The following is a 27929-nucleotide window of genomic DNA, read 5'->3' on the forward strand; positions in this document are numbered from 1 at the left end:
TCATCTATTTTAAGAAGGTAGATAGATAAGTAGATCATAAACAACATCATTGTTTTCTTCCTTCTCAGTCCTATTTTTGTGGATTTAAAGTAGAGCGGGTATTTCCAGACCCCCCCTTTATATGTACAACTGCTGTGGCTCCATCTGCTGGTTAAACGCTGTCACAGCTCAGTGCATGTGTCATTGAACTCATGATTTCATAAGTGGAAGTGATACTAAAACGCCCTGTTACATTTTATAACTAGCACATTAAAGCATTGTATGTGTATGATACTGACATTTACCACATCATAAGGGGAGCACTGTAGCCTACAGGTCTGTTAGCACTACATGAAATGTTAACACAAACATGTCTTCAAAGTTTAAACAAGGCTAAGTGTTCAAATCAGATACCGAAAGCCCAGAATGCTGTAGCTGGAGATAACACTGAATTCCAGATTACCTCCTTTTGCAACAGATAATCATAAATGTTAAATATGACATTTAACATTTTTGAACACCACAGAGACACTATGCAGCCCTGCAAAAAAAAAAAAAAAATAATTCAGTGAGTTGAGACTCCTTGAGGTCGTCCTGCCCTGTGAGTGAAGAGATGAGTCATCATACAAGTGCAATGAAATCTCTGATTCTTTAATACTCCCAGAGAGAGCACAGCACAGTCAGTCTCCAGGGACTCCTTCATCTAATGATCATTCAACTTTAGTTGTCATCTTTTTACGATTGCTCATTTTTGCATATATTTCCACTGGAAGTTTAAATAAAGGTCATTCTCTTGTTGGATGACACACACAGTGTTGAGGCTACAGTTAAACAACGTCTTGGACACAAACTAAAACTAGCTTTTTTAACTACAATGCCACTGAGTAGAGAGCCTGCCTCTGCCAGGGCCTAACAGTTCCCTTAAAATCCATCAAGCTCGACCAAATTTCACACACAAATAGTTCCCTATATTTGTTTTTCATCAAGCTCCATGGACCTGGGAAAATGTTCAAAAAGGCTTTATCTCACAACATTCAGAAAGTAATACAAAATTCCTAGATCTGCCCCCTGATCCAGATCCCCACAAAAATGTGATGATTCATAGCACAGACTTCCAGTGAGTTTCTCAGTAATCTGTCAAGTGGCTGTGTAACCCTGCTTACAAACTAACCCACTGAAAGAAAACGTCGCTGGTTTGAGTCACTTAGTCAAATTCACTAATGAGGCGTGAACTAAAAAGCTCTGTGACACGGACCCTGTGCAGCAGGTGTTGAGCAGAAAGTGTTTTTTAGCTGCTGTGAATAGAAGGTGCACAAGTGTAGAAAGTTGTTGACCACAATTTTTTTAAGTGGTGTGATCAAGCATGATGTTTCATGTAGAGCAGCGAGGGCTAGATGTCGTGACTGAGTTATAGAGCATCAGGCGTTTATTAGTACATGCAACATAATGCATTTAATGAGTAAAGCAACATGAGAAAAGACATATTTTGTTTTATAAAAGTCAAAAGGCCCGACGCCTCGTCTCTATCACGATGTACAGTCTGGACTAAGTGAAGGAAATGTTATGTGACGCGGTTTAGGCCAGCTGTTTCTCTGACAGGGATAAATACATTTTTAATAAGCGCAAAACTGTTGTGGGTGATCGGCCTTTAAAGATGCATTTCTGTCCAGTGTCAGGCAGTTTATTTATGGCTCAACAGGGCATGGGGGGTCACAAAGCACTCATAGTTCATTGCCACCCTGGTAACCACAGCCCAGCTGGAATTCTGTGGTGGAGTGCCAGAAATTATTTTTCCCATGCTCTACAACAAATAATTAAAAATACTTAGTAATAGTAATTTGTGTGGTAATAGAATATTAGTAATATATCTTGATATTTAAGGTAATTCATTATAATCTAGCTAGATTTCACTGCCTCTGCCTCACTGAAAACTAGTTAACACATTACGAGTGTAAAATAGTGTCATAACGGCGGTGGTCTAGTGGCAGAAACTTGGACTATGGGCAGAGAAGGTCTCTGGTTCGTCTCTGGTTCGACTCCACGGAGAGACAACAAAAGACGAACCTGGATTGATCTGTCCAAAAATCCAAGAGTCTCCCTACCCTGTCTAGTGCCCCTGAGCAAGGCACCTTACTCCCCCAACATCTGCTCCCTGAGCGCCGTACATGGTCGCTCACTGCTCTGTGTGTCCTGCACCAGATGGGTCAAAAGCAGAGATTAAATTTCCCTACCTGCATGAGTGTGCCTTTGCATGTCTTTGCATGTGTTTGGGACTTATAAATGGATCTTAATCTTTAATCTTTACATTACATTATAATTTGTTGTTATCGAAGCTCTGACCCTTGACATTCCTCTTTTATTTGCGGTTCTGGCAGCTGCAATGTGGCAGCTCTGTTAGTGTCTGTCTTCCCTGAAAGCTCACATGTGAAAGCATTGGTGCATTTCCAACTGGGGGTTAATATAGACTTATTTTGATTAATTCACTGAGAGACCATTAGCCCCTGTTCTCTCACAGTCCAACTATCAAACTCTTGATGGGATAAGCCCTGAGTCGAATGTGAAACTGCTCATCTAAGCCACTTTCAGTTCACACTCTACAGAATTCTAGCTTTACAAGAAGCAGAGAGTGAGAGGTAAGTGTTTCGCAAACTCGGTTTGACCCCGGATTTAGTCTCTCAGGCAACATACAAACTGCGGCGGCTGGAGGACGACCACAGTCTCAGGGCTGCAAACAGGGCCGCTCAATGCTTCTGCATTTCCAGGTCATAGAGAAAAGTTGATAAAACAAAAAATAAGTGACCTGCTTTCATTTTCATAAACCTCCCAACAAACACAAGTAGTGATCATCAAGAAATAAACCATGATTTATTGAGTTTAAAGGTTTAATTTTGACATTGAAAACAAAAGTTTGAGTTTTTTTTATCATACAAATATTAGTATTAAAAGTATCAGGTCTCTTTGAAGGACATAACAGGCATAGCAACATTGTTATGGAAAAAGTTGTTAACTCTTTATTTTCTGGTAGATGAAAAAAAAAGAAACACAAAGCACATCCACATTCGCCCACTTCTGTGATCGAACCTACGCCCTTGTGTGAAATCTGGAACTAGACCACTGACAATTGTGCTGACTTACATTCAACCTCATATAACCCAACTTTACAGAAGGGAAACTATGATTATGATTAGAGTAAAAAAAATGTCCCTTGCTTTACTGTATAAGTTAAAAAGATAAGGGGTAAACACAATGAGGTAAATACCATGTGTTTAAAATATATATATTTATCTTTGTAATATCCTTGTTGTACATTATGACTATCTCACTGAATTCACCTTCTTTGTGTTCAAATCATAAGGAGTGCACACATCAGACCATCAGATAAACGGAAAGAGGTTCATTGAAAACAGGACTGTAACCTACCAGTAAATACTGTTGTGTAGTAAATGTGTAGTAGGTTTACATCTCCATGTTTTTTTAACAACGTATATTTTGTGTTACCTGTTAGCAAGTGCAAAACCCCTTGAAACCATGGACTACCACAGTTATAGTATTTAAATAATTGCACATAAGTATTTGCACTTCTTAGGCCTTTTGGGATTGTATTGTTTCTTTTCTAGTTGGTGCAAAGCAGAGATAACCAGAGGGATGGTGTATACCATACTGTTTTGAATATACTGTGTGAGGTAGCCAATATGTAGTAGATGTATATCTTAATGTACTTGTATCAATATTATATAGTTTGTGTAAGCTGTGTTTTTAATGTATTATAGAAGTAATGCAGTTCTAATTGCATTACAGTTCTAATTTCTAATTGCATCTTGAGGATTGTTAGAAGAGAGCCTGAGACTCAAGCATTCCACTGCCAGCGACTGCTTAATGTTATTGTTGTGCATTTGACAATAAGAATCTTGAATCATTGTATTGTTTGTATTATATTAAATGTAAAGCAGAGATAACCGGATTGGATACTGTGTACCATACTGTTTTAAATATACTGTATAAGGTAGCCAACATGTAGTAGATTTATATCTCCTTGTACTTGCATCAGCATTATACAGTTTGTGTTAGCTCATAGCAAACTGCATAAACCGTTAAACTCCTGGACCACTGCAGGGATTAAACTGTGCCCCTCTTGTGTGGCTCTGTACCAGTTAATGCATCCTTACATATGGAAGTGTGCTTGTTAAGAAGGGCCTGGCTGAGCAGAGGGATCGTGCAGTGAGAGTGCAGCTGAACTTTCTCCAGCGGCTCGAGTCTGTGCGGCAGCAGAGCAGCAGAGCAGCAGCCATGACGATGCGGCGGCAGCGGGCGGAGTCTGCTGTGGAGCCTGTGTCTCAGTCCTGCTGCTGCTGTCCTGTCATCGGCCCTGGGTGTGGTTTTTACAGTCTGTGGTACCGTTAGCAGGAAATCCAGCGCCGGTCCATTTCACTGAGAAGCGAAACAAAGGAGGACAAATCACGACATTTCCACGGTTGAAGGCGGCTCCTCTTCTTCCTCCTCTTCTCCTTCTTCTTCTTCTGCTGTGAAAGTAGCGCTGGTTAGTTTCCTGGAGACGGAAGACGTTTGTTTGGCGCCGTTGTTCTGATGGGAAAAAGTTTTCTGCGGCTCTCGCTGACTCCTCGTCCCTCTGAATAAAGTCAAATCCCATTTCTACGCGAAGCGGACGTGAAAGGAAGGAAAGATGCCGAAAACGGTAAGAACGAAATCGACCTTATTGTCCTGAATTCCCGTTTAAACAATGAGTTCCTGCCTCTGTTATCTCCCAACTGCTTCGTGGCTGAATGTTTCCATTGATACGTAACATTTACGTTACATCAACGTTACATTAACGTAACATTAAAGCGCATTCTCGGTTCATTTTACGCCCTTATTTTAAATCCGTTCCATCCAAACTCACGCCGGGGTACTTTCCGTTACTTGTGTGCGCGTGCGCCCTCCCGCCCGCTCCATTAAAAATTTGCGCGTTTAAATGAGAGCATTGATTCGGGCTGAAAACGGTGAAACGTGACTGAGCTCGTGTCCGCACCTCGACACGCTGGAGTTACACTTCATCCCCCCGGCTCATGCGGTGGGGCCTGCGGTAGCCTCGGAGCTAGTCCTGCCGAGGCCGGCCTCCTCTCGCCGGGCAGGGATGTGAGGTGTCAGCCTGGACAGGACCCGGCTCTGTGCCGCTCATGTCTGGAGCTCACGGAGCCAGATTTAACACAGGGAGGTGACGCTTAACGCCATTATGAGCCATTATCTCATTATGTGTGTGTGATAAGAGAGAGGATGACAGGGCTGTATCGGTCCTGGAGAAGAAGCACCCACAGCTCAGGGGGGGATGTGTGCTGCTGGGTGGGCTCGGAACAAAGAGAAGAGAAGGGGGCACCACCACACTGATTCACTCTCCTTTTTAATCAAAGGCTCAGATTTCAGCTCAGGCCTTCACCAAACAAGAAGTGAAAGTGGGTTCCAAGCCCATCTCTCCTCTGTTTGGCCTGGTTGAGGGTGTGTGTCTGTGTCTGAGTGTGTCTGTGTCTGTGTCTGTGGGCCTTTGACACCATGCTTCTTGAATTGAGATGATAATACAGGAGCTGGGCAATCTGTGTGCAGTCACTCGTCATTTCTACAATGGGCTTTTAACAGACGGCAATATAGCAGATGCATTTTAATTGTGTACTTTATCCAGTGGGTCACTGTTACCCATACAGGCTTTATTTTTTTTATATATTTTAATATTTGTCTCATTTATTTGAACATTGTATTCCTCATTTTAGCATTTAAGGGCTCAGATTTGGCTGATGTGCTTCATACACTATGTGGAACTTTGACTGTATCTTCCTCTTCTCTAAACTTTATTAACATTGATATGGCACAAAGTGTAAGTATGGCCCTAATGTGGGAGGTGATACCCACGTGCACACTGATAACGAAAGGAACACGAAGTTACAGAAATAGACACAAATGAGAACGAGTTCCTCATCTAAAGGCATTCACACAGATAGAAAGTAATTCACCAAATCAGTGTATTATGTTCTTATTTCCTGCTTTAGGTTAATTACCCTTCACTATAAACCCATATTGTTTTTGATTGTCTGTTAACTTGTCCTATGTGATACTTGGGCTTTTGATAGAGCTTTGATTATTTGCACATTTCAGTGATATTGTAACTAACTTAAAATACATGAACATTTATCACTATTGACTTTACATATCATGACAATGAACTTGTGAACTACACTTTAAGAAAGAATAAAAGGGTTGTACCTGTTCTCTTCCTGCGGTATTGTTTCTACGACTACTGTACTTCCTCCACATATTTTCCAGCTGACAGCCAGAAATATGTTCTATAGCATCCTGGCATTTAAAGTCTTTGGTGCCCAGAGGAATTCTTCTAATCAGGTCAGCATTTCAAAATATAGTTTCAGTGACTTTTTGAATGGAAGGGATTTGCAGTGTAGTTAGGCTACAGATTAATAAGTAGACATTTGCAATAAATTAGCAGCGTTGTGTTGATTTTAACAGAAAGACAAATGATAGCATCCAAAATATATTTGAGAAGCGCAGCCTTATTGATACAAATTATCGTCGATTGATATTTTAATTCTTTGAAAGGGACTTTTAGGAGTTCTTGCTGTCACACATGAACCTTATTGTAATTGTTTTCACTGTAAGCGTTTGATATGTTCTTGACATATTTTTATTCCTCCACTTAATGTCGGCCTTTGTGCCAAATCTCTTGAGGGCGCAGCTGAGACACTGTTCGCCTCAACAACAGCAGGGTAGCAACGTGCAATACTTAATGTGCAGCCGCTACTGCGGTAACAGCTCAGTAGAAGCTGTTTGGCAGTCACAGTCAGTACATGAGCACAGGCCCACTGCAGCGTCAGTGCAGCTCTGGTGCAGATATCTCAGCCTACACACAGTGGAGAGTTAGAAAAGGGGAAACTAGTGATGGAAAGAATAGATGAATGACGACAGGAAAGGATTGTGGGATATGTTGGACAGAAAGCTTTATATTTACTTATACGTAACACGATATTTAAACTAGAGAGTGAAGTGAGGAGATCAGTATTTTCTTACTTTTTTGCAAGTGCAGCAAAGCCAAAAGCACGTTAGACTATATTAAGTTACAGAGTTATTTCTTTCTGAGATCATTGCACCTGGTGGACGTGTTATTGCAACACTGAAGGGTTTTGTTTCCTTTATTGAAGCTTTTTGTGCCACGTGAACTTACGTGTGAAAGGAGGAAGTTCGACACTGATTCAGCAAATACTCAGTCGAAGTTGTGTTCCCAGTTTGATCCCAGTACATCCACAACAAGCTGCCACGGAGAACAGTGAGACTCGTGGCCTAAATTTGTTTTTTTCCACTAACTGTTTTCATTTCCTTTTTTTTTTTTTTTTTTTTAACATAGATTATCTATATGTGTTTTGAGTTTAATACAAAATAATTTGACGTTTCACAAAAGCAGTAATTATTGAGAAACTCTGGCTTGGCTGGACTCCCCTTGGCAGAGCCTCGGTTTCCCAAGGAAGTCATGTTGTGACTCAAGGTTTCTGCGCTTACATCAGTTCCTTTCTGGTAATTTCCTTGCCTGCAGCCTTATATGGACTTTCACATCACAGTCTTGTGTGCTCTCCTCCCTGCTTCCCCCAGCGTGGTCGTCAGAAGCCAGGCTCCCCTTTTCACTGCATTACAGCATCGCTACAAGTGCAGGATCTGCTCGAGACATGTGTTTGTCAGCATCTGAAGTCTTAATTTACCTCCACGAGGAGCTGTATTAGTTTAGATGTGCATGTGCATTTACAGATTATGAACTGCTTTCTTAATCTGCTTTTTTTAATCGAAATTATTTAAATGTTATTATTGCTCAAGCACAACAGAAACACAAAACATTATTATCTTTTGGTTTTATTGCTATTTTCTAGTTCACCAAACTATATTGCTGGATGGGTCTTTGTAGTTTGCTCTTATTTTCTCTTTTGCTGTTAAGAATAGAACAATTTAGTTACTCCAGCAGTCGGCCTGCTTTAGCAACCAGTTCTCCTGGTGAATGAAGTTTATCACAATAATACTTTTCTATCCACAAATACAGAAACAGTGAATTATTATTATTACCAAAAAAAACGTGAGCATAACCTACCATTTCAGCAGATGCAGTTTTCTTGTTAGCAGGTCCTTTTAAAAGGTGTGTCTATGGAGAAATGGTCAATGGAAAGAGCCAGAGGTATTTGAGTAGGGGATTAAATGAGTGTGTAGAAGTACATAGCAGAGCAGATTAACAGTGTGTAGAAGGTACAAGTTGTGCGCAAACTACAATCAGGACTTCAGGGGTTTTCATACACGTCGCTAGTTTGGTGTTTTCTGTGCTGACATTATGAGAAAGTCAAACTTCTGGAAGTAAGTACTTAGAAGTTTTTATTGATATTAGTTGATTCTCATCCTCATTTCCTGTTAATTTTTTGTAGTGACAATTGGTCACTATTTTTAGTTAAACCATCTAATACTTTGTCTAATATTCATCTGTTGTAGATGGTGTCTGTTACATATTACAGTGGTATGGCAGATTAATACATTTTGATTGATTGGCTGTAATTATAATATAATATTGAGTAGAACCTTCAAGCAAACAAGGCTCAAACTGTTTACAATAAAAGAATCATTTAAGCAAAGCAGTCAAGTTAACACATTGTAGACAGACCTGCATGTGGTTTGTATCAGTCGATATCTCTTTCTGTGTAAACTTGGTTTCCTGCTCTGGATCTGCTGATGATCCAGATTCCCTCAGCACAGACCACCTCGATCCGCTGCTGTGTACGTGCCCCAGTTTATATGCTGAAATTTGCTAGAATGAGTAGGAATCATTACTACAGACAAAACACTATAGGAATCAGGATTGAAAAATGTAAGGAAACATACATTTGGTAATGAAAAGTGACAAGTGAGACGAACACACTGATTATGTGAGTTGTCAACAGAATTCATATGATGGTAGAGGATGGAGCAGCAGTGTCTATGACTAGAGGCTTTTTCATTAAGCTGAGAGGGACATCTAATGAACGTGGGAATCAGCTCTAAAAGATTTGAACTGTCCCCTGCTTAGACAAAAACCACATCCTCTCCATCTGCCCCCTTTCCTGTCACCCATCTTGGTCTCTTCAGCCACCAACATCTGTGTGCAGATGTAAGTTAATGCAGCATACATTTTTGTTCTAAACTTAACCTGCCTTTTACCTAAAAATAAAAAAAATAGCTGCTTCTGATTTTCTGCAGTCTTACTCTTAAGTCAATATTCAAGTAGAGGGAGATATACATCCTGTAGAGGATTATTATCTTTCTACATGAATATGATTTGCTTTGAACCACATCCTAACAATCACAACACCACGTCATTTTCACACTTCAAATTCAGCTTGGCATTTCATAAACTGTTGACTGGATGTAAGCGGCTGGCAGTGACCGAGATAGCCCGAGAGATTTTTCAAACACTAACGGCACATTGTTAACATAACTGTTCGACGTGAGCCCATTAGCTTTTGTGTTTGTGCTGTTTTTGTCCACAGTTTTTCTCTCAGATAAGCTGAGGCAGCGGTGGGTTGTCAGGATGGTTGCTCTGGTTACCAGGGTGTATCCATTGTTCAGGACTTGTTGACCCTATTTGCTGACCTTGTATGACTGTTAGGGACGGCATGACTCGGATGTATGACTCGGATTTATCAGTTATCATATGTTTAGATACTCTGACGGTGCTCAGTTGACCACTCATAAAGAGGTTTTGATCTTGTGTTGTTACACTGGACATCTTTTGGGAGCAGGTTGGGTAATATATATATTTAACCAGGATTATTGTTCTTTGTGCTGGGGGCCATCCTTAACAACTTAGTCATATCTCTTTTGTTGTCTCGGCTGTAGTTGGAGGGATTGTGGCTTTGAACTGACGTAACACTAACTGTGGGTGGTGAGCTTAGAGTGTATATAAAGATGAACAAGCCAAAAGTGAAGCCAAAATACTTTGATGATCCCCTGGTGTCTGGCTGCAGTACAGGCCATGAACCCCTAGCCCTCCATGTTAGTTTCAAGTAGTTCGTGTGATATATGTTTAACTATTCATTTAGTTTGGTTTCAATTAGTTATTCGATCCTATGAAAACAGGTCGAAAATATTGGTTGACAGCTGAGACTGACTTGCGATTGGTCGAGAATTTGTATAGACGGGACCTTACCACAGCGCCACACTAAAATCACTTCTGCACTGATTTTGGCTTAAAATAATGTCAAAAGCACAAAATGGCAGCTTCTTCTTATAATCTTCATATAAAGTCCATGGTGGTGACTGAATGCTAAAATGTGTAGTGTTCCCTGCAGATATTTGTACTATTAATCTCCAAGTCAAAACCTCTCTGTAACTTGAGATATGTGGTGCGTTTTTTTTCTTTAATTGTTCAGTCAAAGTGTGTCTCAGTGGATGAAAATAGCATAATAGTATGCTAACCATACTTTAATCACAGTTTCAGAGCTGTTCTGCTTCTTAGAATCACCTCCCTGGTGAGTTTAAGTTTGAGTTGTTTGTGAGAGATCACTCTTGGGTTGTGATCTCCATCATTGAAGGAAATAACCATATCATTATAAAACAAACTTGTCCACTCCCTTAAAACAGTCAGTATTTAACATTTTCTCTCTTGATGGGTTGACTTGGTCATATAGCTCTCGTTTTTTCAGTCTAAGCCTTTCTTCCATTGGCCAATTGAATGAAATATAAAAATGGTGTCTTGTTTATGTGCAGATTTTTTAATTAAATGGATTTTTAGCAAGACTAAGACCCAAACTAAAATGCTGAATCTGCTGAATATCAAAATGAAAGCATTGTCAAAAGCACTGCACTAAAGTCAAGCCTCATACAGGTGCTAGCACAAGTTTTTATAGCCAATTATGTATTTAACTCTAAGATGTATTTTACAGTTATCGTGTGAATATGATATGATTTAAATAACATGTTAACTTTTAAAGCAGATCATTTTTATATTTCATCTAATTTAATATCAGTAATTAGGTTTAATTTACACTGTTTGTTTTGTGGTAGAGGACTTAACAAACATCAAGTGTATTGTCGGAGAAAATCACATCATGTTTCATAAAGTGAATCAGCCAATAGAGATAAGTTAGTTTGATAAATCAAAGACCAGTTAGATCATCGGGTGTCTAAAGATAAAGAAATAGTTAGGATAAAGCAGATATTAAAAAGACCATGAAGTCCCAGGCAGTCAGGGAAACACAGGGTTCTCAAAGAAAGCTCTATACTCCATAAATCCTTCAATATACCAATTACTTATCATCAAGCAAATTTATTTGAACAGTCCCAGAACTGTTTCTATATGCCAATAAATATGTAGGTCGTTGAAAGTTGAGAAACGTATTATAGTTTTGGTGTGATAAAAACTCCCTGTGTAGAACAGGTCATGGAAACAGACACGTGGGTCTGACAAGGGTGTTACTGAGCATGTTCTAATAATAGTGGGTCCTGTTTTTTTTTTATTCTGGGCATGAGAGACACACCCTAACCAGGCAGAACATTCAAAAGTGCAGTTCCTTTTTCATGTAAGCCACTCAGACACAGGAAATGAAAGTGCTTACACCTAAGCAGGGTAGTCGCAAGCTGAACTCGTATCTGCATTCATGGAAAAGATGTTCATCTAGGGTCTGAGTTGTGTGAAGATTTGTTTGTTTGTCTAGATGACTCTCGCGGGCCCAGATTGTGCGTTTCAGTACAACTTAAACTGCAGGTGATGACAGGAAGTGACAGAGGGGCAAGAGTCCCGAGCAGTAAATGGGGTCCTGCTGACATAAATGGTAAAGAACGCAACTCTAATCAGCGCGTAACTAGGAGATAATGCATACCATTGTTGTTGAGGGCAGGCGTGGGCCTCAGCCTGCGCAGTTATTTCCCAATAGAAAATGCTGCTGGTCTCCACATCTCTAAGAGGACAGAGAAAAGGAGAAATGCCTACACAGTCTGTTTACCACAGAGTCAATTTATTCTTCCTATAGAGAGGAATGCTGGGGTTAAATACACATATTCAACATTTCAAGCCACCTATATAAAAGGTGTCTCACTGCATATAGGAGCACTTTACCTGAAGAGGCAGCAGACCTACTTCACAGTGCCTCCCTAGCTTAGCGTTAAGCTAACAGGCTGCATGATACACGGCAGGAAGTAGACGACTCAAGAGAGCTCAGTGTTCGGCAGCAGCTAGAGCGGCAGCGGTGCCTCACAAGGCACAGGCACCAGAGGATGTGGTCACTTCCTGCAGAGAAGTTCTATACTGAGACACAGCCACACTGATACATTTATCAGACACTGTGTGGAACCAAGACACATGATCTCTCTATATAGATAGTGTGTGTGTGTATGTGTGTGTGTGTGTGTGTGTGTGTGTGTAAATATGTATATATATATATATATATATACATATCAGCATTTGCTTCTACCTGAGCCTTTTCAGTCATTTTTAATTCTACACTACATGTGTGTAGAAAGTGAAGTGCTTTTATGATCTTTAAATGTTTTACTTCCGCTGTTGATTAACCAGTGTGAATAGGGAATTGAAGTAAAAAGAAAAAGCATGAATATTTCCAAAGAATGATAGATAAGTGTTAAGTCCAGATGGCTATTGATAATAAGTGCATTCAACCATGCAGGGACTAAGTTGTACTAAGTTGTTTTGAAAAAAGAAAAGAAAAAATTGAAGAAACAACAAAATAAAAGTGATAAGCAAAGAAGTAAATACAATTCAGTCCCTTTGAGACACATAAAACCACATGAGCCAACCAGAATGGCTTAGTGCAGCGTATACCGATGCCAGGGCCCGACAGTCCCCTTAAATTCAATCAAACCGCACCAAATTACACTCAGTCATGAATATCAGTTCCCTGTGTGTCTGATTCTTTCATCGAGATCTATGAATTATTTCCTGGAGAATCTGTGACTCCTGCATTCATCCCCTGCTACTGTGTATGTGATATATGTTTAGTATTTACATCCAGTGACCAGAAGAACATGGTGTACCTTTTAAATTGGCTCATTCTTATTATTTGCTCTCCTCTTCAGATTAGTGTAAGAGTCACCACGATGGATGCTGAGCTGGAGTTCGCCATTCAGCCCAATACAACAGGAAAGCAGCTCTTTGACCAGGTATGACAAACTTCCAACTCATGATGTGACTAGTATTATATGATGTCTTTCGATTGAAGGGAACAAACTTTTCAATCAAACATTATTTGGAAGCTGAAATTGTGAATGATTTTAGTTTGTTTCTGTGACTCACACAATATCTGACCCTAGGTTACTGTAAAACAAACACAGTAGCAGCAGTTAGTAGTATTCTCAACTACAAGTTGGCAATTTTTTTTAAAATTACTTTCATAGGTCCAATAGGGACAAACAATCATTTCTCCGAGCCCAAGAGGATGGCATGAGATGTTTAGTTTTGTCCGACCAACAAACCTGAAAATATTCTGCTAGTTCTTCATTATTTGCAAGAAAGATAGCTTAAATTGTTAATATTAGTTAAATTAAATTTGCATTTTAAATTATACTTAAAGATATGCAGTTATGTGTAGAGTTATGTCAAGATAATTATATTTTTTAATTTTGTGTTCCATGCTTGTGAGGAGTGGAGGGTACTAATGATCTGAAGCGGAGACACAGTAATAGTCTGCTTATATAAGTAATACATTATTAGTAATGATTCTGATTTTATTTTCCAAGGTGGTAAAGACCATTGGGCTGCGGGAGGTTTGGTACTTTGGACTCCAATACCAGGATACAAAGGGATTTTCTACATGGCTCAAGCTCAATAAGAAGGTGAGCTCATTTTACATTTTTACTTTACACATTTTGATCGTCTTTGTCAAGATTGAACTATTCTGTGTGACTCAGGTCTATTTTCAGAAATGTGTAACCTCTCACCTTTGTCACGTTTTATTCTAGGTGACAGCCCAGGATGTGAGGAAGGAAAGCCCGCTGCTGTTTAAGTTCCGTGCCAAATTCTTCCCCGAGGATGTTTCAGAGGAGTTAATCCAGGATGCCACGCAGCGGCTGTTCTTCCTGCAGGTGAAAGAGGGAATCTTAAATGACGACATCTACTGCCCCCCAGAGACGGCTGTCCTGCTGGCCTCCTACGCCGTCCAGGCCAAGTACGCAGACTATAATAAGGAAGTCCACGTCCCGGGCTACCTGTCCGGTGAACAGCTGCTCCCTCAGAGGTAACCCAGATTTCATCATCACGATCATCCTTTCAGTCTGACACACCGATGATGTCACCTTTGAGGCAGTGTGCATGTTTATGCATGACTCTCGGATGTCTCTTGTTCTTAGAGTCCTGGACCAGCACAAACTCAACAAGGAGCAGTGGGAGGAGAGGATCCAGGTGTGGCACGAAGAGCACAAGAGCATGATGAGGTAACCAAGGGCACACGTGTGTACACACACAAACACACACTGACACGCACATACAGGAGAGAAACATCTCAGCCCTGTTGTTCTGTTATTGCCATAACAAGATGATCTTTTACACTCCTGCTATAATGTACATTTGGGACACTATTGTTATTTGATGCTGCCTGTTTAGAGTATGTGCCAAAGTTTCTCTTTAGAGTTGCATTTGGTTTTTGGGGCTTTATGCAAACACCAGGTCACAATCTCTCTCTACAACCTTGAAAATGCGTGTCTTGTTCTTTCCTCTTCATTGTCACGCTCTTGTCAAAGCTTATTTTCGGCTTTGTCGCTGTACATTTCACACAACCCTGCCACCTGGAGCTTGGTGTTGTATGATTGTCTCTGACCGGAGTTAAATGCGCTTCTTATTTGTCCACAGAGAGGAATCCATGATGGAGTATCTGAAGATCGCTCAGGATCTCGAGATGTATGGAGTCAACTACTTTAACATCAAGAATAAGAAAGGAACAGAATTGTGGTTGGGAGTGGATGCACTGGGACTCAACATTTATGAACAGAATGACAAGTGAGTACAGTGTTGGTGTACAGTATGATCACTGATTCCATTGCAGATCAATTCAGCTGACCCTGACTTTTTGTTCTCACACTTTTCTTCAACAGGATGACACCCAAAATTGGTTTTCCTTGGAGTGAAATACGGAACATTTCCTTCAATGACAAGAAGTTTGTCATTAAACCAATTGACAAAAAAGCTCCCGTATGTGAACCCCTCAATCACATAACAACGTACCACAGCTAAATACTCAAGGCCTGTGTATGGAATCTGATTAAAAACATGTCATGTTGCTGTTTCAGGACTTTGTATTCTATGCTCCAAGACTGCGCATCAACAAGCGCATTCTGGCTCTGTGCATGGGCAACCACGAGCTGTACATGCGCCGCCGCAAACCCGACACTATTGAAGTGCAGCAGATGAAGGCTCAGGCTCGGGAGGAGAAGAATCACAAGAAGATGGAAAGGTAGGAGTCACAAGCTCTCGTCAGAATAAAGGACAGACATATAACTCATATGATCACATTGTGTGACTTTTAGTGTTATAGATCATTAAGTATATCCAGAAAAACATATTAACAAGAAGAGGTTGTCTTGCTAACACTGAAACCCTGCAATGTGTGTGATGGTTTTGTGCGATTCTTGCACAAGTAGTGACTATTTAAAAACCCTGTGTATAAAATTGTAATAAATGTGTTCTACTTTTGAGAGAGACTCTTGATTACTGTTTAGTACATCTTGTATATTGTTTATTCTGTCAATCAGAGCTCTGCTGGAGAATGAGAAGAGGAAGCGAGAAGTTGCTGAAAAGGAAAAGGAAAAGATTGAGCAGGAAAAGGAGGAATTAATGGAGAAATTGAAGCAGATTGAGGAGCAGACAAAAAAAGCCCAGCAAGGTTAGTTGCCTTGTGGTTGTTCAAGAGAAACCTGTTGTTTCGTGCAGCAGTGAACGGTGGCCATGTTTCCCTCACCTGACACTTACCTGTTGTGCCTCTGTGTGTGTGAATGTGTGTGTGTGCACAGAGCTGGAGGAGCAAACACGCAAGGCCCTGGAGCTGGAGCATGAGAGGAAGCGAGCCCAGGAGGAGGCTGAACGTCTGGAGTCTGAGCTGATGGGCGCTGAGGACGCCAAGATGGCTCTGATGCAGCAGTCAGAGAACCAGATGAAAAACCAAGAACACCTGGTCAGTGCTTAAAAAACTATTTGTCTTATCACAGATGTTAAAGCTAAACAACCAGATGTACGTATGTGATGACTGGAATATTGTGTGTTCTCAGGCTTCAGATATCAATATCTATAATAAAATGAAATGTCCTTGTTTCAGGCCACAGAGTTGGCTGATCTGACTTCAAAGATCTCCCTCCTGGAGGACGCCAAAAAGAAGAAGGAAGAGGAGGCGACACAGTGGCAACACAAGGTGCGGCTTAAGTTACTATTTACTTTAGTATAGTTCAGTTGTCATCCCCTGTTTATTTGAGTTGTAGTTGAAAAAATCAAGTTCTAAAGAGTATAATGTGTTCACTCGATTGTCATAGATAAAAAGTATTTTTTCGTGTGAAAATATGAATATTTAATTGTTTGGAAACAAAAAAAGTTCAACATTAAATACACAAAAAATAACATTGTAATATAAATTAATAGTTTGTGCAAAATGATCTCACATGATTTGTTTCTTATATATAATCACTGTGGAAATACATATGAAATGGCATCCGTCTGATAATGTGCTGCTGATCACAATGCCCCTCCCCTGTGACACAGCGAGGACACACATTCCTGGTGTCCTGTTGTTGTGTGTGTGTTTTTCGGGGGGGAGGGGTGAAAGCTCCCCGCTCGCCTCATGTCTTTTTTGGTAAAAAAGCGTGGGTGCCAGCCCAGCCCCTCCACATTTTTTGGCCAGGGTGACTCACGGTGTTTGTGGCGCTGACAGTTCTCTTTGTGTGGAGGAAATCCTGTTGAACTCTTTTGCCCCAGTATGATGTCCTGGCTCATAAAGGACTGGTGCGCTAAGTGGAGGTTTCCACGCTTGCAAACGCTCAGTGGAAGTTCCAGTCGCTTTTTAACTGGCTGTGTTTTTCCACCAACCCTCGAGCAAGTTTAGAAAACAAAACAGGCAAACATGGCATTAAGAAAAATGCTGATACAGTAAATCTGATTAGAGTGTCAGTAAATTTTTGGATTTCTCATTCTGGCTGAAAGAATACAATAAAATCGTATTCATCATGTCCTTAATAAGAATGATAACTTTATAGAAGTGAAATGTTTAGTTAAATCATTCGCAGTTGATTGATTAGCATTAGCATATTTATAATGCTACTTTGAGAAATAAAGATAGCAAGAAGATAATAATATTATGAGCATGTATGAATTGTTGTGTTTGTTGTGCTATTTGTAACGGAAAAAAAAAAAGTAAGAGATAAAAACAGAGGCTGTCTACATCAATTTAGTCAAAGTATTACACTTAAAAATCACTGTCAATGTCATGATAACACAAACAAAACGTCAAGAGCACTTAGGAATAATCTAAAGCTTCCAGCTCACAGCACGATGAAAACAAATAGAAAATAAAAAAGGATAAGGTAAAGAAGAGTTTTACTTTATTGAAGGATGTCTAATCATCTGCTTCTCTGTACTTGTTCTCATACTTTCTCCACCTGTTGTTGTTAAAATGTTAGCCGCATTTTTTAATGTAACCTATAACCACCTCATTATTCTGTGTTCCCTCAGGCCACCGAGGTGCAGGAGGACCTGGAGAAGACCAAAGAAGAGCTTAAAATCAAAGTGATGGCTGCCCACGTTCAGGAGCCCCTCAACGTGGAAAACGAAAACGACGAGAATGACGAGAGCAGCGACCAGGCCAGCGCCGAGTTCGGCTCTGCCGTCACGTACAAGGACCGCAGTGAGGAGGAGCGCATGACCGAGGCCGAGAAGAACGAGCGTTTGCAGAAACATCTACTCGTAAGTTGCTCTTACCTTGTGTGTATACATAATTCAAAAAGTGCAAAGAAGGTATTAATGTTTACTGTTGTAAAATGGCAGTTGATAGCTGTAAGTCTGTCAGTTACACAACATCAATGTGGATGCACTACAAGTTAAGGACAAGTCATAAGGAGAGCAATATAAAAAAGAATCAGATCACTCAGTCAAAGAATTTTACATTTTGAGTCTGGTAAAACATTGTTAGTGCAAGAAACGAGTCACTTAAATAACATTGTACTAACTCAGGGATGACTGTATTTTAGGCTTTGAGCTCAGAGTTGGCCAACGCTCGGGACGAGACCAAGAAAACGGCGAACGACATGATCCACGCAGAGAACATGAAAGCTGGACGAGACAAGTACAAGACCCTCAGACAGATCCGGTCAGGAAACACCAAACAGCGCATTGACGAGTTTGAATGCATGTGATGTGACGCACGCATGCACCAATTCAAAAGCCCTTTCAGCTGGGCCTTTCTGCCTGGACTGCAGTCCTGCCTCACTCAAGCTGTTTTTTTTCTCTGTGTGCAAATAAATCAGATCCATTACATGACGTGGCTGCATGAGCACAGCCCAACGTACAAACTAGGATCTGGAAAATTCCATTTGTTATCGTTCCTAACTTTCAATTTAGGCAAGTCACTGGTTTAAAGGGACATACTGTATTTTATAGTGCATTCCTCACAAAGGGGTTTATGTAGCATTTATAGTAACGGGCTCGCGCCTCATTCCATGACACCTTGAGTTAGCATTTTTTGATTTCTTTATATACTTCTGTCACATTTTTCTGTCATGATTTCAAAGACTCAGAGCAATCCAAATTGTCAGTGTAAGAGCTGTGCCTAGAAACTTTTTTCTGCTGGATTTTTCAGACAATAATATTCATCCCATGACTCATAGTTTTACACGCATTAAATCGCGCAGTATTATATTTTGTAAAATTACAATTTACTTTTTCAATTGTCTCTATTCAGAATCTTCCAGCTGTTACACACATCACAGTATTTACACATGGCTCACAATGTGAAATCAAAGACAAATTTTTTCATCTGTTGTTACATTTCTTGAAACCTTCAACTAAATTTTTTTTTTCAAAAGAAAATCCTATAATTAAAACCCAGATTTAACTTTAACATGCAACATTAAACACAGATTTCATTGAGGTTACATATGCAAATATCAAATGCAAAGTGATGTTTGTGAAGAACTAGATTTGTTTTATATCCTACATACTCTGAAGAACAGTGATTTGAATTGCATCACCAAAATCAAATAAACCCTTCAAGTTGTCACTATTTCTGAAACTTAGAGTAAATCATTGTTGTCATCAGTTCAATGCAACATTCAGTTCAAAAAGTTTTAAGTTGATTTTAACTTTACAACAAATGTGTGACTTTTATTTTACTTTTTAGGATCTTCTCATCAGTGAAACTGTTCAATTAATTAGACTCTTTTGCATTGATGCAACCAGCACTGCGGAAGGAGTTACACATATCAGTTGTTAAGTTGAGTTTTTTTTTATGAACAAATGCCAATAAAGTTGGAGTTTAGTTTTAACTTCTCGACCAAGGTTTTTTTTCTCAAAATCTTCCAAGAATTTGATGCATAAAATAAAAAATAACTTAATTTATCATGCACTGGAAAACTTTAGAAAACTGCTATCCTATGAGGGCACTATTTCCAATACATGCATTATTGATTATTGGTATACTGTGTGTATTTAATTGCATTTGTGTATTTTGTAATTGGGATTTTTCAGTTATGATAAAGGTGCAAAAAAGGAGACCTGAGGATATTTTTGTATGATCAATGTCTTGAAGTATTTCAGTCAGAGGGGACAGTTTTTGATTCAAAATGAAAAGCATTTTGAAAATAGTATTTTATTATTAGGTCAATAAACAGCTCAGTGCTGCGGCTGTAAGCTGATGGAACAAGTCTGTGACATGGAATTCCTGTTTCTGGTATATTGATTGAAAGGTAATATAATATACCAAAATACCATTTTGCATAAAAAAGAACATTTCTTTGTGCCATTAATTTTTGGCATTCTGCCACGTAAATAATTTAGCTAGTTCATAGATTTTTAGAATTTAGTATTCAAGATTTATTTACACTATTTTGCAACGGACAAAGTATTTTAGTGATAAATATTTCTTTTTAATTATAATGTCTGTTATTGAATCAACATCTGTCATTTGTGCCAGGATGCATTTTTGATATCCAGTGTCTTTGTGTGTAATAACGTGCAGTAGTTCATGTATCTGCCATGAAATGTAAACATGTAGTTGTTGCTGTTATGGGACACTTCTCACTCTCTGTGTGTCTCTGCTTTTGACAATACGTTTCTATGATGCTAGACTGAATGATTTACCGTGTATCCTAAGCCTCCCTCTAACATTCTCACAGTGTCATTTGGACTCCAGTCACCACGAGTGAAAAATAAATGTGTTAAAAGATGCTACTCAATATCTTGAATCAAAAAACAGACTGAAACATAATGAATACTGTAAATTAACAGACAGTGCCTTGCCCAGGTTATTCATCAGATCTTGCTGCTTAATAGTCTTTCTTTCATAAATGAATAAAAGTCAGATAAAACTGATTTCCCCTTTTCCTGTATTTTACTACTGTGTCTGAATTTCACATTGTATGTAAATAGAATGATAGTTGTAAAACAAAGCTTACTTCCCTTTGCCAGTAGGTGGCACCATCACTATTATCACATACAGACTATAAATCTGTGCAAGTAGGGCCTCTGATGTAGCGTTAGCAATTTTGTGTCGATTGGACAATGTTACAACAACTTAAATATCACACTGATCAGTAGGTGGCGCTATGAAAAAAAAATACGGATGGACAGACAGATGTCCGTCCATCCCAATAAATAAAGAATAATACGGACAGACGGACGGAAAAAAAAACTCTTTCTGTCAAAAAAGAATAACTAGGGCTACGTTTTAGCACTAACGGGCCCGAGCCCTGCAGTAATAATATATGAAGCTGTTCAGGTCAGGATCGTGATCATAGGTAAGTATTTGAAAAAATAAAAAATAAAATAGAGGTAGTTTATATCTCCATCTTGTTGTGATGACACTCACCAAAATTTGAAGTTGATTTTATGAAATCCCTGGGACAAGGTCGCCAAAGTAAAAATGTGGGAAATGGCCAAATTGATCACTAAATCCAGGGGTGGGGTGGCCAAGGGGGTAGAGCGGGCGTTAAAGGTTGCCGGTTCAAACCCCACACTTCCCCATCTGCATGCCGAAGTGTCCTTGGCAAGATACTGAACCCCTAAGGCCCCTTATAAATGTTGAGTGTACTAAAAATGTAAGTCGCTTTGGACAAAAGCGTCAGCTAAATGACATATAATGTAGTGTAAAAATCCAAAATGGGTGACTTCCTGTTGCCCTTTTCATAATGCACTGAGAGACATTTTTGTGCATCAGGTTATAATACACAACTGTCCTCATTTTCGTGAGGATCAGTGAAAGCTAACTGAGGGGCTTTACGTAGGTGGCATTGTTGGGCCATTTTGCCACACCCATTTCAAATTACTCCAGAATAAACTTACTTTCTGGGGATTTAAATTTCCTGCAAACTTTGGTTTTTTAGCATTGTCTTGGTCCTGAAAAAGACCCAAAATGGAAATAGAAATCCTTCGAAATACAATAGGACACTGTAGGTGCTCGGGTCCTAATTATTCAGTTTTTTCCCACTATGATGCCTTTTACAGATATAGTTACAGTGTCACAATGAGCCACTAGGCGGCAGTGTAACCTCAGTCTACAATGAGTTTGAGAGGGCCACAATAGATAGATTAGATTTGATGAGATTCAACTTTATTGTCATTGCACAGTACAAGTACTTATACAACGAAATGCAGTTTAGCGTCTAACCACAAGTGCAAAAAATAGGAGTTAAAGTGCAGAGTATTGTGCATATATGAAATGTAAATAAATAAGATATGTACAGTAGCAACTATATATGGAATAATACAGTATTGACAGGTATTGTATGATATAAGAACTATGAGCAGTAAATAAAGGAAATAGTACAGTATTAACAGCTTTGTATGATATAAGAACTATGAGCAAGAAGTAATATATCTGAAGTAGAACAGTATTAACGTGTATTGTATGATATAATAACTTTAAGCAAGATAAATATATAAAAAATATAGATATGAATATACTATAGGCAGGATAATACAGTAGTAAAGAAAAGTGACAGTGTAGTGCACATAGACTGTATATAAATATATATATATATATAAATACAGTACATTTACATGTTAAGAAAAACAGACAAAACAGAGTTTACCAAAGCAAACTGAATAATTTATATTATTATAACTATCACATTCTCTTTCACCAGATAAAAAAACAACAACACTCACTGAACATCAAAATCTCTCTGCCTTCATGTTTAAAATGGTTCATTATTGACTTTGTTTACTCATTCTTTTTTGGAAATTTTATCACTCGTGTTTTTGAGATGCTCCCACTCGGAGGAGTCAGGTGTAGACTCCAAACTCAAAAAGTGGTAAATAATAAACCCAGTGACTGACAGCTGAGGGAACAAGAAACTCTCTCATCTGCACTTTAAGCCTGTGAATGTGAACGCTGAGTGCAAATAGCTCCTGCCTCTTACTTATATATATATACTGTATTTGACCAAAATCCCTCAGCCGCAGCTCCATTCAACATCTTTTCATAGGGACGTGTCATTAGTGCGTTAAAACAACTGAAGCTCATTTCTCTCAGGATGTGAGCAGCACTTCCCTCTTTGTGGTGGCTGGATATTTCAGGTGAAGGAAGTTTGAGGTAGTTCTTGTACAAGTACTTGATGAAAACCAACCCTTTCTTTCTCAACACCAAAGGGAGGTGATGTTTTTTTCATCTCCCACTTCCCCAAAGTGTGTGGTATTACTGGCCTAACAGGGGTGTTGAAATGATTCACACTCTGAGCTGCTGCTTCGAGATAAGCTTCCATGAAACTGACTGTGAGAAGTCAACACACATAAGATGTACAAAGCCCCTTGTGGCTAGCTGCCGTTCATCTTCATTTTTTCAGATAGGCACCTACATCCCTAAAATACCAGTTACTCTAAAAGCTTCATATCAAATTTTTAAATATCTTGTTCCACACTGTTTACTGGTACAACTGGGGAACCAGCACAAACATTTCATAATCTGCCTCTCAGTGTCTTTCTATAAAATCATGTGCATGTTAAAAGAAGAGCTAAACATTTTGATCGATACATCCTCATTTCTGAAAGTTAAATATGAAGTTAAGCTGATGTCAATTGGCTTTAGAATTGTCTCTGCCAAGGCAAAACTCCCCTATGAAATCACATAGGGGAGTTTTTGGGGGGGATCTGCACCAAATTGCTCTTACTGGATATCTGTCCTCTAAACATGGTTCAGGTTCTTCAGCAACATCCATTAATCATTTCTTGGAGAAATATTGAAAAAGATCCGATCTCACAATCTTTAAGACAGTGGAAGAAAATCCTGGATCTGGATCCGCCCCAAAGTTTATTGGGTTATTTCATGCCCCATGTCCCACCCTTTAATTCAGTTATGTAAAAATCCATTCAGTTTTTTTTTGCACAATCCTGTTGACAAACAAATAAATAAATGAGAATGATACTCCACCATACATCAACCAAGGCCCTACAGTCCCCTTAAGTTCAATCAAGCAGCACCTTATTGCACACATTCCATTTATTATATCCAGTGAAATTAGTGAAAATGTTAAAAAATAACGCCTTATCTTATAAAGGTTAAGAAAGTGACATATGATCTGAATCTGCACCCAAATCGTTTAGATCTTTCCCTGACTCATACCACATCCTTCCACCAAGTTGTGAGATAATCATTCCTGTCGTTTTTTTTCCCATTGTCTTGCTTCCAAACAAACAATCAAACAAATGCAGATAAAAAGTGACCTTGCTGGTGGAGCTGAATATCAAACCATTTGAAAGAATGACAGTGACCCTCCTCTGAAGGCTGCTCCACAAACCTCTGGTGTAGAGGTTGTGTAGTGTTCACCCTCGAGCAACTCAGCTTCACAGATGCAGACGACATGTACTTGTGCATTTGCATGTCTTCCAGAGCAGCGTGCATTTGACGTGAAGTAAAGAACATGCACCCTGTACTCATAGATATGTGGGGGGACTTGTTATCAAATAATCAAGCTCAGTTTGGGCCTTCGACCCTCTTTGGCCTCTCCCAGCTGTCTGAGCTCATCACGGTCCACATGTTCCCTGAGAAAACTGATCTGCAGAACATATTTAATTAGCTGAGCTGTATCTGGCACACACAGATACAGCTCAGCCTCCCACACTCCTCTCCCCCTGCAGTCCACTCTGAACACTGAGGATACAGTACATTCAGGGTGGGTGCTCTACATACAGTACAGCTGTATCTGTAGAGGGAAGTCAGGCGAGTGAGTCCACTGAGACATGAGGAAGTTACTGAGCGGAGTGCGTTCTGGTTGTTTAAAATGATGAGGATGTTAATCCCATGTCAATAAAAAAGTGGTGATAATAACTTTGACTGTACGTTAATCGTGAAGTTATGAAATCGTTTGTAGGGGTGGACTGGTTGTGTCGTCTGACAGGAAGTCGGAAAAACTGTAGGGATCTTGCTTTTGTTGGCCTGACTCCTCGTGGCTCTCGTGCACGGGGCGGTGCAGACCAAACACCGATGCTCGGCCTTGGAACAGGAACGGTGACGGTTAACAGAGCAGGAGGAGACATGGTCCAAAATTATCAGTGTAGAATAAACACCCGAGGGTACTAATTCATCTTTTTGTTATTTCTTGCACTACTTTTTTATTGCACCACTTGTACAGTGTAAACATACAGATAAGCTGGGTCATGGCGTTTTCATTCTCCATTCATCACTCTTTGTATCGTCCATAGGAGTCTTCTTCATCCATCATTCTTAATAAATGTTGCCTATTGTTTATTTTGCTGCTACTCTTAACGTAAGGTTCACTGTATGTTGTTGACTGCAGGTACATTCAGAGCAAAGCTGAACTGGAGTTAAAGTCCCTGTGTGTGCTCACATACTGATTCTGGTTGTACTGGGATGAAAGCTTTTATTTTAATTATCACTTTGCACGACAGATATGAATTTGTCGTCAATGAATTACTACTTTCTTTATTTGCAGTGTCATGAACCTGTGCATGAAGCTTCACAAGCACATCATTCTGAAGAGTAAGATAAAAGGAAGCCGAGGAAGTCGAGCATAACTGACAAACTCATCTCAGCAAACCATTATCTCCAAAGCTGTGAGCCGCGAGAGCCTTCAACGGCATTTCACAACCATGACATGTTGACACTTTATTTCCACATATTTCCTGAGAGCTAGCTTTGCACTTATCTTCCTTGTTTTGACTTCCTCTTTGTGCCGCCGAGGCTCAATGGTCAAACGAGTTGTCTTGTGCAGACAGTGTCATCGCAGTGAACTCCGGTGAGGGGAGCGACGAGCGCAGCACTCGGACTCCTCTGACTCAGCAGCGACAGGTAACAGACTGGCATCTCTTTTCTCTTTCTGTGAAGAGATTGTATCTTTGTGTATCAGGTCTTGTGGTTTGGTTTTTTTCCATTTATTCTGCAGAGCCACCGTCGGTGCGACGCGAGATCAGGCCCCCCACTTAGTGTATTTGACAAGCTGAGTTTGACACTCTGTTTCAGTGAGTGTCAGTTTGTCAAATACCCCAAGTGAGGTGTCACTTGTCTACAAGTCGAGGTCATCCCGGGTGCCTGCAGGGAGCGAGCGACAACTCCAGGGGATGATCAACACAACCGAGGAACCTGAACGCACACAGAGGCAAGAGATGTTTTACAGACAAGCAGACAAAGAGCGCAGGGTGGTAACAGTAAAGCTTGATCACTGTATATTCCATTAATCTAAAATAATCGACAATTCCAAAACCTTTTGTATATTAAACAAAAACATTTATTTGGCATATGTTATTATGGTCAGATAGACAATTTTATTCCTTAAGACTCTAAATATCTGTAATTCATTAATCCATAAAGTCCTCACAGAGATGCTTATGTCAATATGTTTATTTACAATAAAGTCTGAACCCAATGTAAAATATAATTTCTCAGCCAAACCTTCCATTTATTGTTATTTCCAGGTTTGCATCATATGTGTAATGCCATCAGAAGAATGATACATCATAGATGTGAGCTTTGAGTGTCATACACAATAAATACAGCAAAATAAAAGTGCATGTTTTGACCATCTTTTTTTGTGTGAGAGCAAATCGATTGTACTTCACCGTGATGCTAATACAGTATGGTGGTATGTTTATTGACAAGAAACCCCCTGAACCTAAAAACGTGATGCATATTGTTCTTTTTCAGATTTCCAAATCGCTCCAGAGGTAAAAATATGTTTGGGGTTTGAGTTAAAATAAAAATGCATGTCTTCACTGTCTTTTTGTGTAAAAGCAAACCCACGTATTGTATATTTGACACAATCAGTTTCAACCAGACAAAAGGGACGATTATCTGTGAGGCCTTCACATCTGTTCACAGTTCAGGTGTTTGCTTTTGCAACATTTTTGCTGTTCAGCCTGTTCAGCCTGGATTAAAGTGTCTCTCCTGACATGTCCGACCACACTTCCTCTATATCTAACTGATGAACTCAGACTCTGACTCGATCGACTTGCAGGGCGGAAGAAAGCAGCCTAATAAAACACGACCTGTGACCCCGGGAGCCTCCTGTGTGTTTATTTGTGTGCACTGGCCCGACCTGCCAGCGCCGTACATGGTCGCTCACTGCTCTGTGTGTCCTGCACCAGATGGGTCAAAAGCAGAGATTAAATTTCCCTACCTGCATGAGTGTGCCTTTGCATGTCTGTGCATGTGTTTGGGACAAATAAATGCATCTTAATCTTGATGAAAGATGAAAGTGGATGAAGTGTGACTTTAACAGGCTGATCTACTGTCTGTGTGATCCCTCCAGTGTCATATCAATTTTCTTTTTTATCTACCTGACTTCTGAAAGACGGCGTGTATCGGTCTGACTTGCACTTCCTCTTCCTGTGTGGACATTTCCTAGACGTTGTGTTGAATACTTCCATTCACTGACACCAAATAAGGCTTCATTGTCATCAGAGTTTTTAAAAGTTCACAGCTTCATGTCATCACTCACCAGGTTAATGTAATCCTGATTGGTTAAACATGATGGAAGTCACCTCGTCCTTGCTCCAGAAATGAAGTTTTACTGCTTTGTTTCACATCTGCATTACATATCTTTCGCCTGTCTTTTGCTTGTTTGCAACAAAAATAAGTGCAACGCTCCGTCCTGGTTTATCTGCACAGTCTGTGCACACTTTGTTTTTATGGCCCTCATCTGTACAGCTACATAAGCCAGCTGCATTCTTCACATTGAAACTTTTCTTTTAAAATCCCAATTTAAAATATCAAATCTATCAATAGATCTATGTGTCCGACATCGTTACAGCGCCGCAGCCAAAAACGGTATCATGTTGCTCTCATGGAGTTGCAGATTGCGAATGTTGTCCAAATGTCATGCTGAGCTGTACACTGCAGCCGGGCTTTGGTCTGGCCTCCAAGGTTCGTTGGAAACGTTCTTAAAATTAAGATTTGGTCTGGCGCGGGACTTCAGCACATGTTTTGAAGCCACATGAAGAACTCTGAGTGCGTAAAAGGATCCTTGAAATACATATTTCGCCAGTTCCCTATTAACCACACATTAAGAACAATGCATCTCAATTCTCAGTGCAATTTGTTGTTCTCGCCTAATTCGATTGCACAGGAGAAACGGGGCCTTCGCTCAGGCAACACAGCCCTTGAGCTGCACATCGGATTCCAAAATAAAGTCAGAACCACACCTGCCTGACATCGGTGGGAGCGCAAGTGTCAGACATACAGTTGCTGCCTGTCGCACATTTCACTTCACACGTTTTTAAACACACGCTCCAGAGTTGT

General features: G+C 39.8%; 1 protein-coding gene and 1 long non-coding RNA gene across 3 annotated transcripts; one reads left to right on the top strand and one right to left on the bottom strand.

Moving 5' to 3' along the window:
* Positions 1-4043: 4043 nt before the first annotated feature.
* Positions 4044-20551, top strand: msna (moesin a). 2 transcript variants are annotated; one of them, XM_062405575.1, is made up of 13 exons: positions 4044-4672; positions 13069-13152; positions 13729-13824; positions 13951-14225; positions 14338-14421; positions 14837-14983; positions 15079-15175; positions 15274-15437; positions 15736-15866; positions 15994-16154; positions 16296-16388; positions 17699-17929; positions 18214-20551. In XM_062405575.1, the coding sequence occupies exons 1-13, from the start codon at positions 4661-4663 to the stop codon at positions 18376-18378; spliced, it is 1740 nt and encodes a 579-aa protein (XP_062261559.1). In that variant the 5' UTR covers positions 4044-4660; the 3' UTR covers positions 18379-20551. The 2 variants fall into 2 exon arrangements, with proteins under 2 accessions (XP_062261559.1, XP_062261560.1); XM_062405576.1 differs by lacking the exons at positions 4044-4672; positions 13729-13824; positions 13951-14225 and having other exon boundaries at positions 13094-13152.
* Positions 8112-12376, bottom strand: LOC133970195 (uncharacterized). The gene is made up of 4 exons (XR_009924278.1): positions 12095-12376; positions 11859-11936; positions 8666-8809; positions 8112-8158 (listed from the first exon to the last, which is right to left on the bottom strand). It is a non-coding gene; the product is annotated as an uncharacterized LOC133970195 (long non-coding RNA).
* Positions 20552-27929: the final 7378 nt, after the last annotated feature.

This window comes from Platichthys flesus, chromosome 15, assembly GCF_949316205.1.
Source record: "Platichthys flesus chromosome 15, fPlaFle2.1, whole genome shotgun sequence".
NCBI classification, from domain to species: domain Eukaryota; kingdom Metazoa; phylum Chordata; class Actinopteri; order Pleuronectiformes; family Pleuronectidae; genus Platichthys; species Platichthys flesus.

Coding starts and splice junctions, on each gene's coding strand:
- msna (XM_062405575.1), top strand. Junction 13,825..13,950: donor GGCTCAAGCTCAATAAGAAG/GTGAGCTCATTT, acceptor GTTTTATTCTAG/GTGACAGCCCAGGATGTGAG. Junction 15,176..15,273: donor CAATTGACAAAAAAGCTCCC/GTATGTGAACCC, acceptor TTGCTGTTTCAG/GACTTTGTATTCTATGCTCC.